At 53.3% G+C, this 13,669-nt stretch overlaps 7 protein-coding genes across 7 annotated transcripts; 3 read left to right on the forward strand and 4 right to left on the reverse strand.

The window, feature by feature from the left end:
• On the forward strand, positions 1-1,656 carry GLOTRDRAFT_105977 (FAD dependent oxidoreductase; the record flags this gene model as incomplete). The annotated part of the gene is made up of 7 exons (XM_007868197.1): positions 1-166; positions 221-320; positions 374-787; positions 848-947; positions 1,000-1,226; positions 1,284-1,380; positions 1,441-1,656. The coding sequence occupies 7 exons, from the start codon at positions 1-3 to the stop codon at positions 1,654-1,656; spliced, it is 1,320 nt and encodes a 439-aa protein (XP_007866388.1).
• Positions 1,657-1,853: 197 nt separating this feature from the next.
• On the reverse strand, positions 1,854-3,552 carry GLOTRDRAFT_129524 (uncharacterized protein; the record flags this gene model as incomplete). The annotated part of the gene is made up of 10 exons (XM_007868198.1): positions 1,854-1,894; positions 1,962-2,000; positions 2,063-2,200; positions 2,249-2,317; positions 2,379-2,510; positions 2,570-2,602; positions 2,653-2,776; positions 2,829-3,085; positions 3,144-3,306; positions 3,367-3,552. 10 exons carry the CDS (start codon positions 3,550-3,552, stop codon positions 1,854-1,856), a joined length of 1,182 nt encoding a protein of 393 aa, XP_007866389.1.
• Positions 3,553-3,620: 68 nt separating this feature from the next.
• Positions 3,621-6,020, reverse strand: GLOTRDRAFT_61150 (T-complex protein 1). The gene is made up of 8 exons (XM_007868199.1): positions 5,929-6,020; positions 5,789-5,879; positions 5,602-5,738; positions 5,408-5,552; positions 5,092-5,346; positions 4,875-5,023; positions 4,169-4,822; positions 3,621-4,116 (listed from the first exon to the last, which is right to left on the reverse strand). The coding sequence occupies exons 1-8, from the start codon at positions 5,983-5,985 to the stop codon at positions 3,925-3,927; spliced, it is 1,680 nt and encodes a 559-aa protein (XP_007866390.1). The 5' UTR covers positions 5,986-6,020; the 3' UTR covers positions 3,621-3,924.
• Positions 6,021-6,153: 133 nt separating this feature from the next.
• Positions 6,154-7,794, forward strand: GLOTRDRAFT_138853 (uncharacterized protein). Its single transcript, XM_007868200.1, has 3 exons — positions 6,154-6,380; positions 6,429-7,174; positions 7,227-7,794. Exons 1-3 carry the CDS (start codon positions 6,216-6,218, stop codon positions 7,621-7,623), a joined length of 1,308 nt encoding a protein of 435 aa, XP_007866391.1. The 5' UTR covers positions 6,154-6,215; the 3' UTR covers positions 7,624-7,794.
• Positions 7,795-7,813: 19 nt separating this feature from the next.
• Positions 7,814-9,472, reverse strand: GLOTRDRAFT_129527 (uncharacterized protein; the record flags this gene model as incomplete). The annotated part of the gene is made up of 3 exons (XM_007868201.1): positions 7,814-8,418; positions 8,475-8,961; positions 9,014-9,472. 3 exons carry the CDS (start codon positions 9,470-9,472, stop codon positions 7,814-7,816), a joined length of 1,551 nt encoding a protein of 516 aa, XP_007866392.1.
• A 266-nt stretch (positions 9,473-9,738) lies between these two features.
• Positions 9,739-11,453, reverse strand: GLOTRDRAFT_111176 (mitochondrial carrier). The gene is made up of 14 exons (XM_007868202.1): positions 11,328-11,453; positions 11,251-11,261; positions 11,134-11,197; positions 10,919-11,083; positions 10,739-10,863; positions 10,651-10,685; positions 10,574-10,584; positions 10,429-10,520; positions 10,340-10,370; positions 10,177-10,279; positions 10,088-10,119; positions 10,006-10,015; positions 9,908-9,954; positions 9,739-9,852 (listed from the first exon to the last, which is right to left on the reverse strand). The coding sequence occupies exons 1-14, from the start codon at positions 11,440-11,442 to the stop codon at positions 9,824-9,826; spliced, it is 870 nt and encodes a 289-aa protein (XP_007866393.1). The 5' UTR covers positions 11,443-11,453; the 3' UTR covers positions 9,739-9,823.
• A 1,713-nt stretch (positions 11,454-13,166) lies between these two features.
• Positions 13,167-13,668, forward strand: GLOTRDRAFT_8414 (uncharacterized protein; the record flags this gene model as incomplete). Its single annotated transcript, XM_007867871.1, has 2 exons — positions 13,167-13,318; positions 13,386-13,668. Coding segments are annotated over 2 exons (435 nt in total), but the record flags the coding sequence as incomplete, so codon positions are not given.
• Position 13,669: the final 1 nt, after the last annotated feature.

A 13,669-nucleotide genomic window follows, 5' to 3' on the forward strand; every position in this document is an offset into this window, starting at 1 on the left:
ATGGCTTCCAACGACCTATCTCAGAAGATTCTGATTGTCGGTGCCGGATGCTTTGGCATATCCACGGCGTACCACTTGCTCAAGCGTGGCTACAGCTCTATCACAGTGCTAGACAGGTCCGCCACACTTCCAGCGCCGGACGCTGCCAGCACCGATATCAACCGCAGTACGTTTCCTGGCTAGACAGACCGATACAGATTGATGAACTCATCCCATGCAGTGGTCCGGAGTTCGTATTCTGACCCATTCTACAGCAAACTCTGCCACGAAGCTATAGAGAGCTGGAGGGATCAGTCAGAATGGCCCGATGTCTATCGCGAGTGAATTCACACCGTATTATGCAGAGAGCTGAAAATCCTCATAACAGCACCAGATCAGGGGTGTTAATGGGAGGTGCTGGTTACGATCCGTACACAGAAGCAGCCTACAGGACCGACCTTGCCATGGGAGCTCGCGTCCGGGATCTCCCTGATAGAGCCGCGATCCAAGCTGTGTTGCCTCCTGGCGTCAGGACAGGGCTATTCCGAGGGTATATCAGCCGCGACGGTGGTTGGGTTGATGCTGCAAAGGCGACAACTACGATGACCTCCAAAGTTATCCGTATGGGCGGTCAAGTGCATGCTGGAAAATCTGTTTGCAGCCTAGTCCGGAATGGTGGCAAGACGCACGGAATCGAGTGTGCGGATGGGACCGTCTTCCTAGCTGATCTTGTCATAATTGCAACGGGATCGTGGACCGCTTCCAATTTCCCTGACCTTAGGCTCGAAGAGAAATGCGTTGCAGCTGGGTAAGTAGGGTAAATATGTGATCCTCGTGATTCTGCCACTAAGTGTAATGTTCTGGTTAGGCAAAGTGTCGTCACCATACAACTCACAGCGGAAGAAAGCGAACGGTATCATGGTTGCCCGTGCATGGTGAACTATAAGACAGGTTTCTACATATTCCCGGTAAGTCTCCTTCCTGTCTTATTCTCTGTTCTCATCGTATAATAATATGCAGCCCAACAAAGACAACATCCTGAAAATGGGAAAACACTGCGGTGGCCACGTAAACCCAGTTCACATCAGTGAAGGCCATAGAACTATATCGGTCCCTAGAACCGCGTCCTCGCATGGTGACGATGGCCTCCGCATCCCGAAGTCTATGCTGCAAGAGATACGTGCGCTCTTAGCTATGACCTTTCCGGAGCTTGCCCACAGGGCTTTCGCTAGTACCCGGCTTTGCTGGTAAGAGCATCTCCGCGAGCGTGTTACATGCTCCTTCAAATGTTTTTGCTTGTTCAGGTACACAGATACTCCTGATGAAGATTGGATCATCGGATTCTATCCAGGCGATGAGGGTCTTGTTATCGCGACCGGTGGGAGCGGCCATGCGTACAAGGTGAACTTTCCCTTAATACCGTCCATTATGAAGTTAACGGATCGACGGTTTGTCTTGCAGTTCCTTCCCGTGATTGGGCGTCTCACCGCTGATCTCATATCTGGAACACTGGAGCCACCGCTGCGCAAGAAATTTGCGGTGGATAGAGCCTTCGTTCCGCACGAGAAGACCCGATCGCCTTCGGTCATGGAAGTGTTGGACGTCTCGGTGCTTTGCTCGGCTGATGACCTTGTAGCGAATCGGGCGTTCCTAGCGTCACGCCCTTCTCGACTCTAGATATTATGGATTTCCGGGGGGCAATTGAGCTACTGATTATATTCCTACCCTTTCTCTCGCAATCAGCGAAGAAGATTTTATACGACTCTCATGTACGCAGAGCGCACTGGGAAGCAAAGTCACGTGGCTTCCGGACGCACGTAGAGGCAGATAATCCAAGAAATCAAGAACTTGAGCGCAGAATACCTGGCTTGCAGTTATTGCATTTCCTCTTTCACTCGCTTCTTCAACTTCGTTTCTGCTGAGATTCCTCGCGATGATTAAATTATCACTCACGAATGAGATGAGGAAAACCGCTCACTTACCGCTCTCGTCATCGTCTTCTGATTTAGGACGCTTGAGATCTAGAAAGTAAGGCGTAATGCCTATCAGTCTATGCCCCGGAGGGTACAGTCATGTGACTAACTGTTAATAGTGGGAGCATTCTCTACCAGTCGGCTCAATGCATCAATCAACGATGGTGATGGCTCATATCCCAGCGCAGGGTTAGAGCCGAAACCAGGTAGTTCGGCCTCAGCTTTCACAATAGGCGATGACCCATTATCTGGCGGATGTCCCGAGTCAGTCGATACAGATTTGACATACAGCTTACCATCCGCAGCTGTATTCTGCGATAGTTGCCTGAACGCGTCGAGCAGGGCGTTGGATGGTCTGTAATCGTCTGCGACACTTCGGTTAGCGTAGAGCAGAGGACGGCACAGTCGTGTCTAGTATATATATACCCTTTGACCCATGGCGACGGCCTCCATTTATATCAGGATCGGGCTTGATAGTAGCATCAGGGAGGGAGGAATCTCGCGGCTCCTCCTTTGTTTCCTCCAGGTTTTCCCGCAACACATCGAAGGCAGCATCCTCTGGAATGATAGTTACGAGAGATTATGGCTGATTGAGAGACCTCGAGCAGCGAGCAAACCTTCTTCATAGGGGTCATATTTCTTTGACAGAGCTAGCGGTTCGGATAAGTATTATCCTTTGACAACTGCACCGTCGACAAACCTGGCAAGGATGACTCCTGTTTGATCTCTCTCTTGACTTGTCCCGCGGCTGAACTCGGACCTTCACCACCGTCTTGGACGCGCTGAGGGAGCTGGGCTGGACGTTGATATGGCGTAAACGCGTGCTGGAGGTACACAGTCAATATGCCATGCCCCAGAATTATTACTCGAGCTCACAGGGTTAGGTGAACGTGCTGCTGTCGGTTGGGGTATGTTGCGTTCCTGTGCAGGCGGAGACATCTGTGATGGTGGAGACGTCTGTGATGATGCATTGTTTCCGTGGCGAATCCCTGCTGGGGCCGGGTCGACAGGCCGTGGTGGAAGAAGCACCAACGGCGCGATACTTGCGGTAGGTTCACACCACGTCGGTGGAGGATAGGGAGATACGAGGTGGAGATCTAGTTGTCGTTCTGGGTACATGGGTTTCCATTGATCTAGGGTATACCGTAAGCAAGGACTATCAGGTTATCCTAGAAGCGAAGCAAAACAAACGGGAGGCGGGATCACCACGTAACCTGTAGTTATACTGGAATATACACGACACCCTGTCCGCATCTGCGGGAGTCAGCCGAGGTGCGAATGCACCCCATCTGTGTTGTCCCAGAGCGGGCATCACATCAATGTCCTTCTCCATGGACACGATAATCTCCGTTTTCTGTGGTTCAGATATGTTCATCGTCAATCAACAAACAGACGCTGGGTGATGAACACGTACGGTACCCATAATGAATATAGAGATAATCCCGTTCTTAGTGTCGAATACTCGTTGAAGCCATGCAGCTGTCTCTTCGACATGGCGTTGAGTGCGATTTGATCTCGGCATGCGGAAAGGGTCGGTCACGACGATGTACTGCTCGTCTTCGGGTTCTTCATATACCTTTTGCTTTGAACCTTTTGCCATGTCGAATGCTTTATTTCTGGCAAAGGAGGATGATTCAGATGACAATGAGAATAAAGGATATGTAGTGTGTACAAGTGTATACTTGGTGGCCGACCGGTATGCAAGCTTACAGCTCGAGAACGCGTCGACTTTGGTCTTTGATGGGAACTGGCGTCAGTTTCATCTCCGCCGCGCATGACTCCGTGATTATCTGGCGCCTCGGAAGCATTTCGGACGTGAATGTCGAGAGCAGAAAAGATATTACATTGGATCTTGACGTCGTAAATACGCTGCGAATACCATACTCCAAACCCTTCACACTCCTGAGCACGGAACCCGTAAATCGTTGTTTGCATCGTCGTGGTCGCAACGTCGTACCCGCACCTTTTTTTCTTAATCATCCTCATCCCAATTCCCCGCCTGCTGCGGTATCTTCGGTCCTCCCGCCGGCTTGCTCATGATAATGCTATCAACGCTGAGGACAGCCACTGCAGCCTCGGTGCCCAGCTTCACCGCCCACGACTTAGCCGCGAGCGGATCCAGGATCTTGTGCTCAGTCGCTGACAGCGTCCCATCCGTCTCCGCCTACGGGGGTAGTTAGCTTCACGTCCCTTCAAAACGAATGACTACGATGTACCTCGACGTCCACCCCCCAGACCTCTCCACCCTTCTCCTCGTGCTTCGCCCACAACCGACTGAGCACCTCGTTCCCCTCCGCAGCACCAAACGCGTTCTCCGCCAGCGTGCGCGGCACAACTTCCAGCGCGCTCGCGTACCTCCTCACCGCATGCTGCGACAGGCCCTTCAGCCCGCTGCCGTACACCTCTATCCTCTTCGCGAGTTCGAGCTCGGTCGCGCCCGCGCCGGGCACGAGCTTCGGATCCTTCATCAGGGACTTGATGACGTTCACGCCGTCGTCAATTGCCCGCTCAAGGTCGTCCAGGTGGTTCTGTGTCGCGCCGCGCAGGACGATCGTCGCCGTCCGTGTCCTCTCGCCCTGCCCGGAGAACCCTTCCTCGCCGTCGACAAGCTGCCTGAGGACGGTCACGCGGTCACCGCCGACCTCGATACACTCGAAGACGTCGACGAAGCCCGCTTCCTCGGGTGTGGGCGCGCCGATCCGCGTTAGCGGCGTCGCGTTGACGACGCGGCAGAGCCGCCGCAAATCGAATTTGGAGAGAACCTTGAGGACGGCGATGTTAAGCCGGTTGAGATAGTGCATTGCGAGCTCGCCAACGTTCGAGCCGGCGATGATCACTTTCACCCCAGAGTCTGCGATCTCTTTCAGTACCTACGATAATACATTAACATCAATCGCGCCAATTCCGAATGGGCAGACGAACCTTTTCTAGCTGCTGCTCCTCGCCGCGGGTGAAGTTGAGCATCTCGTCCTTGTTGTGGATGAGGACCGTTCCTTTTGTCTCTGTTTGCGAAATGTCGACGCCACATGTGTAAACGGCTACCTTGGCTTTTTTGACGTTCTTGACGCTGCCTGCACATTTACGGCAAGCGAAGTCAAAATACTGACGGCGACAACCACATGCTGCAGTCATAACTCACCCTCAGGTTCCCGACCGAAGACCATACCCTGCACGACTCTGCTATTTGCTAGACTCCCTCCCATTATTTTGACCACGCGGACATTGTCCACGTTGAAGTTCTTGGGATTCGTGGGCATCACGACCATAGCGGCTTCTGCTACCAGTGATGAGAGTGTGTCTTCGTAGCCGTACTGCTTCGAGGCGATGGCGGGTTTGAGGGCGGTGGCAAGGGCGGATTGCGTGAAAGGGATGGGGAGACTGCTACATGACAGATCTGTGGTAGTCACACCGTCAGGAGTTGTGCCGAACACGGGCGTTCGTCATATTGAACGTACTTTCGAATTCTTCTAGCGACTTTGTGCACGCGAGTTCGTAGCCCCGGATGATCTCGCTCGGATGTAAGCCCATCACCAGGAGATGCTCGGCTTTCTTGAGCAGCTCCCCCGCGAGCATGATCACCATGTTCGTCGCATCGCCCATCTAGAATCCGTCAGCGGTGAACACTGCAGAGAGGTGGATAGATACACACCTCCTGCTCCTGTGCCTGCGACGCCATGACCACCAATTTTGCTGCGGGGTGCACCACCTCCATTTCACGCAGGATAGTAGCTGCATCGGACGTCACAAAAAGTTTGCCCAGATGATTAATGATCAGCTTGTTCCTGCCTGCGATCCATCAGCAACACCATCCGTCCTCGTTACCGAAGAGCACACACCGTTTGGACCAAAACTTGTCCGGACCAGATCAGACAGCTCCGATACAGCCTGGATGTTGCGCAGGACGGCATCCTCGATCCCTTGAAGGTGCTGGACGTGCGCATTAGTATCACTGGACTGAGCGCGCTGCCGAACCAACCTTGTAGCCGTCCTTAAAGAGCTGTATCTGGTTTGCCTTGGGGACCTTTAGCGACATCGTTGTATGCAGGCAAGACTTTTGTCGAGAAGTCCAAAGAATTCAAAATAGACGCGTCTGGCGCGTGTCCCCTATTCAGACTACAAGCGTGGTTCCCACGGTCACAGTCGCGACTATGGACCTCTCAAAGCTTGCTTGCATCACCTTGCATCTACATTACCACCTGTCCTTCGCGTGTCATCCGATTTCGGCGGCAACGAGGGCAGTATAGCTGAACTGGACGCCCTGTAATGGCCATCCAAATCCTCTGGAATGTTATCACGTCGATAATCCCCAAGGGCTACTACTGGCACGCGGCCTTGAGCGTGCTCGCGATCATCGTCGTGCACGCATTCACTCAAGGCCGTACGACGAACCGCGAACGGGACCTGCACGCTCGAGTGATCCTAGTCACCGTTAGTACCCAAGGCAGTTCCTGGTTCCTGTACTGAACGGACGCGAAGGGCGGCTTCACTCCACTAGGCCTGACGCTCTTGCAGGCACTCGCGCAACGCGGAGCCCATGTCATTGCGCTGTCGCCTGAGCCCGTCGATTCCTTCCAGACGGAGACTCTCATAGAGATACTGCGTTCTACAACAAAGAACGAACAAGTATATGCCGAAGAGTGCGACCTGTCCTCGCCGGCGTCCGTTCGGGCCTTCTGCACCCGTTTTCTGACCGGCCAGGAGACCCGGCTGGACGCTGTCATCTTCGCACACGAGTACAAACATGTAGGGCCCTTGTTTACCACTAAGAGCGCTGCAGAGGCTTTGGAACACCAACGGCAGTCTGGTTCAATGGCAACGTTCCTGATGACGACCCTCCTGCTGCCATGTCTGCTTACCGCTCCAGTCGAACGCGACATCCGAATAGTCAACGTAGTGAACCCGTTCTACGCAGCTGCTGCACCTATCTTCTCGCCGTCTGTTATTTCCCCGCCATCTCCATCGATTTTCTTACGTGAAGGCTGGCGCGCCCTGCGCATGATCATTTTGACGCGCCACCTGCAGCGCGTGCTGGATGCGCTCCCCTCGGGTGCGCAGGTGCCGACGACAGACGAGAGCAGTGCGGTCCCGGTCGTCAGCGACAAGCTGCAGCGTTCAAATATTGTCTCTGTATCTGTTTCGCCTGGATTCAGCAGAACAGATACTGTTGCGGGTTTTCTCGGCGCTGATGGGTCGTCGAATCGTTCCACTTTTGGCCTTGTTCTGTATGTTTATCTTTGCTGTAAATGTGAACGTCTCTCACAGCTAGATGCGCAGATACATATTGCTCCAGCCGCTTTTGCGCCTTCTCACCAAATCCCCAACATCAGCGATGCAGACCATCCTGCACGCGCTATTCCTCCCAACACCATACAAAGAACGCGCGTCAGATGCGCGCCCGGAAGAAGTCCTGAAACCAGGCGCGCTGTACTCCGAGTGCGCGGTGGTGACGCTGCGCGTGCCGCCCTTGCCGGATTCCGAGAGGGAGAGGCTAGGACTGAAGAGTGATGGTGAGAAGGCAGTCGAGGATGATGGGGAGCTGGGCGGGCAAGATGTAGGGAGGATCGTATGGGAGGGATTCGAAGAGGCTTTGAAGCGCTGGGAGGCGAGCGCGCCAAAGGAAGACAAGTCTGGGAGGAGTACCCCGCCGGCTGTGGATACCCCTACCTCGTGAGGTACAGATGATCTGGTCTACCTGAGGACATTTTCATCCTATACCCCTCATTTGTGATACCGCGCAACAGCGTACAGACTATGCGCATCTAAGTGGATCATTATATTGAACATAATCTAATCTAATTACAGCGTGGTGCCGGAGCATAGAGAATGTTACGGCGAAGAGAACCAAACACAGCCTTTACTATTCACAGTCTTTCCGACCCGCTGCTCCCGAGGATGCTCGTCCCAGACCAGCTCGTCCTGCGCTCTGGCCCGTCCAACAGCGTCTCCAGTGCCACCTTCGGCTTGAGCACCAGCATGCTCCTCAATTCACTCCGAGAGCCCCGACGCTGCCTCCCGGCTGCCTTCACCTTCTTGCGCAGCCCCAAGCCCGTCGTGCATAACACTCGAATAACAGTCGGCTCGTCCAGGGCTCGATGATCCCCCGGACTTCCATCGATACCTTTCCCATCCATGTCCTCCATCCACACGGGGTTAAACGCGACGTTCGGCCGCGTCCACACCGGCTCATAGTCGCAATTGAGCGCGTCGACCCCGACGAGCCTGTTCAATCCCAGCGCGAGGCGCACGAGGTTGTCCAGCCTGTCGCCGTACACGTTGGTGATCATCTCGTGCACCTGCGGCTCCTTGTATGAGTTACAGCCCGCGACGAGGAGGACGTCCACGAGGCGCTTGACGAGGTACGTGATTAGGGGCGGCTTGGCGGAGTCGTGCGGTGACTCCCCGTGCCGGAGAGCTTGGATGTGCTTGCGCGCAACGCTGCGCCATCTCCCTGACACGGCTTGCGTCTCTATTCGAGTGCTCATCAGTAAAGCGTATCGTAACGAACGCGAAGCGAGGACCCACCCGACTGTCGTATATGGTCGTATATATCCTGGAGCAGCTTGCCTTCCTTGGGCAGGTCGACGTCGAAGTGCCAGGCCGCGACGATCCACGCGCATTGCAGCACCATGCAGCCCTGGAATGCGATCTGTATAATAACCGCCGCATCCTCCCTCTGCGGGCAGTCCTTCAGCTGCTGCACGACGGAAGAGCCGAGCATCTCCTTCACGCGGCTCGTCGCCTTATCCGAGGGCGTCCGATCTTCGTCCGGGGTCTTGTGTTTGCTTTCGTACTGGAGCGCATCAGCCAGTGCGATGGCGGTTTCTAGGATGTTCTGGTTGAGATTGTGGATCGCTCTGAGGACTTCGTCTTCTGGCGTGATGTCCACCCTTTCGAGGTAGGCCTGAGCTGCTTCGAGCTCCACTGTCTTGTTCTGCAGTAATGCGAGAGCTTTCGCGTGTGATGCTGACATGCTAGCATTGTTACGCTGATGCTCAGCCAGTGCGCCATCCTGCGTAGCACTGGAGTGAGACCCAGGGAATGCAACGGTTATGGGAACTCACTTTGACTTTCACTAACTGGTTGGCTACTTCCAACTGTTGCTCGAGCACATGTGTTCTGTTGCGCGCTGCCTCAGCGTCCCGCCGGAACAGATCGCGTTGGTGCTCGGACGCCGTTAACTGGTCCCTCAGTAAGTTCATATATCTCTTTACCTCCACGACCTCTCTTTCTCTGGCATGTGCATCACGGATACCACTATCGCGTTCCAGCGCCAACGCCCTGAGCTTCTCCCGGAGAGTCTCGCACTGCTCTCGCAACTCTGCTAGCTCCGTCTCCAGCGCCAGCTCCTTCCCAGCCAATCCTACTTGTATGCCTCCGACCTTGGGTTTTTCCCGTATGACTTCATGATCAGGGAGAGGCTCGACGGAGAGGAGTGTGTAACTGGGGGTAGCTGGCGTGCTCTTCGAGTTCGAAGCGCCCGCTTTCGCGCGCTTCGACTTGCCTCGGCGGAGGAGAAACATAGCGGAGGAATGGGCAGGTTCAAGGGAGTATGGCTGTGGCTAGTCATGCCATGGCGCATACAGTGCGTGGTACTGCGACTAAAGCTCCGGACTACAGTCATCCTTGAGCCTCATTGTGGTCGCTGATTCTGGAACGCTTTGAGCCCCTATCGCTCGTCAAATATAACACACCTTTCCGCCATGCCGCAGCTGATCTTCGTTCGAGCTATCGGGATATGGCTGTGGATATGAGATATGAAGGAAGGCTCGAGATGGCCGGAAGCGGTGGAACTTAGAATAGTGATAGGGCGCTTCCAAGCCTGAACAAATGTAGCATTGTATTGAGTGGTCCCTCTGAAATAAATACTAGTCTTAAATGCCCGTCAGTTCCTTCAAATATTCTGCCGAAGGGTCGTTTTGCATGAGCAAATGGGAGTAGAGCACGCTGACAAGTACCTCGTGTCAACTCGAACGCTGCAAAGGTGCTTGCCGCCGCGGGTATACTACGCAGGCATACGTCAGAATCAAGTCGGCGATAGTTCAGACTGACGTACCTTCTTATGACTGAATACAGCAGTATACAAAGCAACGAGACGTCAGAGGAATGACCGCATTCAGACAGCATACATCACGCACGAGATGGTGTTAACCCCCTGTACAGCCCCGCACTTTATAGCATGTGTCAGTGAACATGGCGTACAAAGATGAAAAGAAGTACGGCGCACAATCCGGATTCACCAAGGATGGCTCTGAACTCTGCGTTAATGTACTGGAATGGGTTACCAGTCGGGGGGATAGGGCGAAGCTGAACGCGGGATTTGATGACATCTTACGCAAGAGCGTCATAAGCCCTCCTGAGGAGTCTGAATATACTTAGCGGGACTTCACCTAGCGGATAACATGCAAGCCAATATGCAATCTATCACATGGTTGATATTGTAGCAGCCGAACGCAATACATGGCTTGACGGCACTTACCCCTCCCGTAGCACCGCTGGTCAACAGGGCCCAGATGGGCAACTGCTGCTGACCGTATCTCTGCGCGAACTTGCGTTTCGAGAACTCAAAAGCTGACGGGAGGTGAGTTGGTCAATACCATCAGTGGACACACTCAATTTCGTACCAGAATAGAAGCTGTACGTCCATTAGCTGGCATAAATCTCATGAAGTCGGCCGAACTGAGAGTTGGGGTAGACATACCCCGCATATGCAGGAATCTCCCGAGCCACGGTTACCTTTGATCAGTCACTTAGGTCGATGGCTTGGAAGGATATGCGATATTGTATACCCAATATCCTCGCATGATGCCCTGTCTGAAGCCCCACTCCTTCCACATTTCACGAGCGATGACACTCAGGCGTTTGTCAGAAGGGGAGCCGTACTGGCCCTGCATTCGGACCTTCAACATCTCCACTGTTCCGGAGGTAAGTTTGAGACGTCGCCTAGTGTAGCTGGCGGCACTACAAACCTGGGCTGGCTAATATGGCATTTGCTGCGCCTGCCATCGCTCCGGCGAGGGCGATCTGCTTCAAGGAGAGGTCAGGAAAGGGAGAGACGATACGCTTGGATGCGCCATATGCAGCGAATAATAACGAGTTGACGCCGGCTATGCCAATCAGTGGGCTGAGCATGCCTTCCGCCCAGTCAGAATATAGGACATTATTTCGTGTGATATGAGACAACCTTTGTATAGTGCGAGAATACCCTCTTTCCGTACGGTCTGTACTAGGATATCCATGGGTCCTTTCTGACCGCCAGTTAGAGTGGGAATGTTGGTGTAATGGATAATTCGAAGCTCACAAACATTCCCTCTGGCAAAATCGGATAGAACAGAAATCATGTTCAGTCCTGCATGCTAATGCTAACGTGCACCGTACTAGGGGCTATCTGTGCACGAGTCTTGATCGTGTCCAGAGGTTGTCCAACTATCACTTGCGCTGCACCTGCTACGCTGCCGGCAGCCAGCTCGTTAACAGTTTCCAGGGAGGCCATGTTCACAGTCGAAACAGAGCAAGGGAAACGCGTGATACTGGTATGAATTGTCACCCGGAATCGCATACCATCACGTGTCGTACATGGCCACACCGCCGCCGTGCTCTCCGTCCGCCGCTGTTGACCGCTGCCCGCCGACGACGAGCACGACTATACCACTTATATGCAGTTGTAGAAATACATAGTAACTTTGTAAAAATCCACTACATTCGTATGCTCGACTTTATGCGTCTACGCTGTCGTTGCGACCCTTCTATCGGCCATTATCGTCGCCGTGAACCTCAGGCTCACTGTTCTCAACAACGGCGGCGCTGACGCCCACACTGAGACTCAGAAACATATAGTATACTCACATTATGTTATTTGCATCTATTGTGTCGCATGTGAAGTCCCTTATACGCTTACAGAAGGTCTGTACATGCACACACCCACCTGCATCTTAGTGTACATCGCACGAAATAAACATTAGTGGCAGTAGGGAACCCTACCCGGAGCCAGATCCTTGAATAGAACCATTTATACGGTCGCATATTAGGTGTCTAGCGTGAAGGTATGGCAAAGCAACACTCCTAACTTAAGTTCAGTGCTTGGGCATAGCGACCTGGTACAGAAAGCAAGTCAACGGAAAGAAAGAGCGGCGCACAGTGGGGGAACCGCGGGGGAAAGACTACGAAGGGATAGGAACAGAGTTGACGTACATAGCAGCTGTAAAACTTAAAACCGCAATCACATTAACAATTAGTACACACCTTCATACATATAATGCTCTGAATATTATCTCAAGCCGCTTCACAGTACTCGGATTCGTCAAGGATCCAATAGAGTCTGGGTTGCACGGAGAAAAGCATCCGTACAAGTTGCAAGAACCACGCTGCTGGCCGCGACAACTGGGTGTAGCTTGCGAAGTATACTGTATAGCCTGAGATTCATCATGACAACGTATACGCCCATACCAGGGGAAGACAAGGCAAAGTCGAGGCTTACTTACCTACAACCAGTGGCTGAGCGCTGAGCTCCCGGCCCTTGTCGAGCGCATTGATCGCTGTATCCAAGCCTGAAATATTGCGAGATTGTTTCGAAGTACGTATGAGGTGCTGCATAAACGATATCCGAATGAGTCGACGCCAAGGGATAGCTGGCATAAGGACGAAAGCAAGTGCAGGGGTGATGTAGCGCAGCCGTCACGGACGCGAATTCGCCTCAGCACTGTCACTTCTCATCTACATGCCTTTACTCAACTCTAATATCTGGTCTTTGACGACGGATCTCTCTCGCTTATGAGAGTTCTCTAGCCTGTATTGCGCCGTCTCATAGGCCTACAGATGCCTGCTGTCAGGGGATAGGCTAGGCGTCACGATGGCAAGTATCGTGATAGTGCAGCTTGACCTATGCATCGTGAGTCTTCTGTTCTTCATTTCCTTGCCTTCTCTTCGATACCTACCGGGGTCTTTGCTTGTAACTTGGTTATTCATCGTTGATTATTCGTCGTTTTCTCTTCCTCATCTATCACCTCGTGTAGGTCATCTTTAATGGTTTGTCAGGATTGTTGCTGTCCACTTCCTACATATACTCTCACATCTCACATTCTATGGGCTCTGCTGACATTTCCACAATTCTACCACCACTGTAAAGCACTGCGACACCCCCCGATCCTCCCCCTATCGAACGATAATCATGCGGGGAGTAGTGACCCTTCCGCTACATCCTCCCTCCCTCCCTCTACTTTCGGGCAGACGGTTTCACTCGTGTTCTTCACGGAAACATGGAGGCCGGACAGCTTCTACGATCACATAAAAGAGAACGTCGACTTGGGCATGCACACGCTCGTGCTGCTCGATATCAAAGTCAAGGAACAGAGCGAAGAGAACCTGGCGCGGTTAGTAATCTGATGTTCAATGCCACGACCGTTATTCACTCTGTTTCTCCCTTGTATGTAGAGGGAGAAAGATATACGAGCCGCCCCGATACATGTCCATCCCGCAAGCCGTGTCTCAACTCATCGAAGTCGAAGAAAAACGTCAGGCTGGCATTCTATCCCCGGAAACCACCCTAGCGGTTGCAGTCTCGCGCGTCGGTGGTGGACCGGGGAACGAGCGCATCGTCGCTGGCACATTGTCTGAGCTTAGCGCACAGCCCGCAGAGGCCTTTGGGGAGCCGCTGCATAGCCTGGTTATCGTCGGGAAGCGGGTGCATCCGCTGGAAATCGAGTATGCGCAGGAGTTCGCGG

The sequence above is a fragment of the Gloeophyllum trabeum genome (assembly GCF_000344685.1).
Source record: "Gloeophyllum trabeum ATCC 11539 unplaced genomic scaffold GLOTRscaffold_00007, whole genome shotgun sequence".
NCBI lineage: Eukaryota > Fungi > Basidiomycota > Agaricomycetes > Gloeophyllales > Gloeophyllaceae > Gloeophyllum > Gloeophyllum trabeum.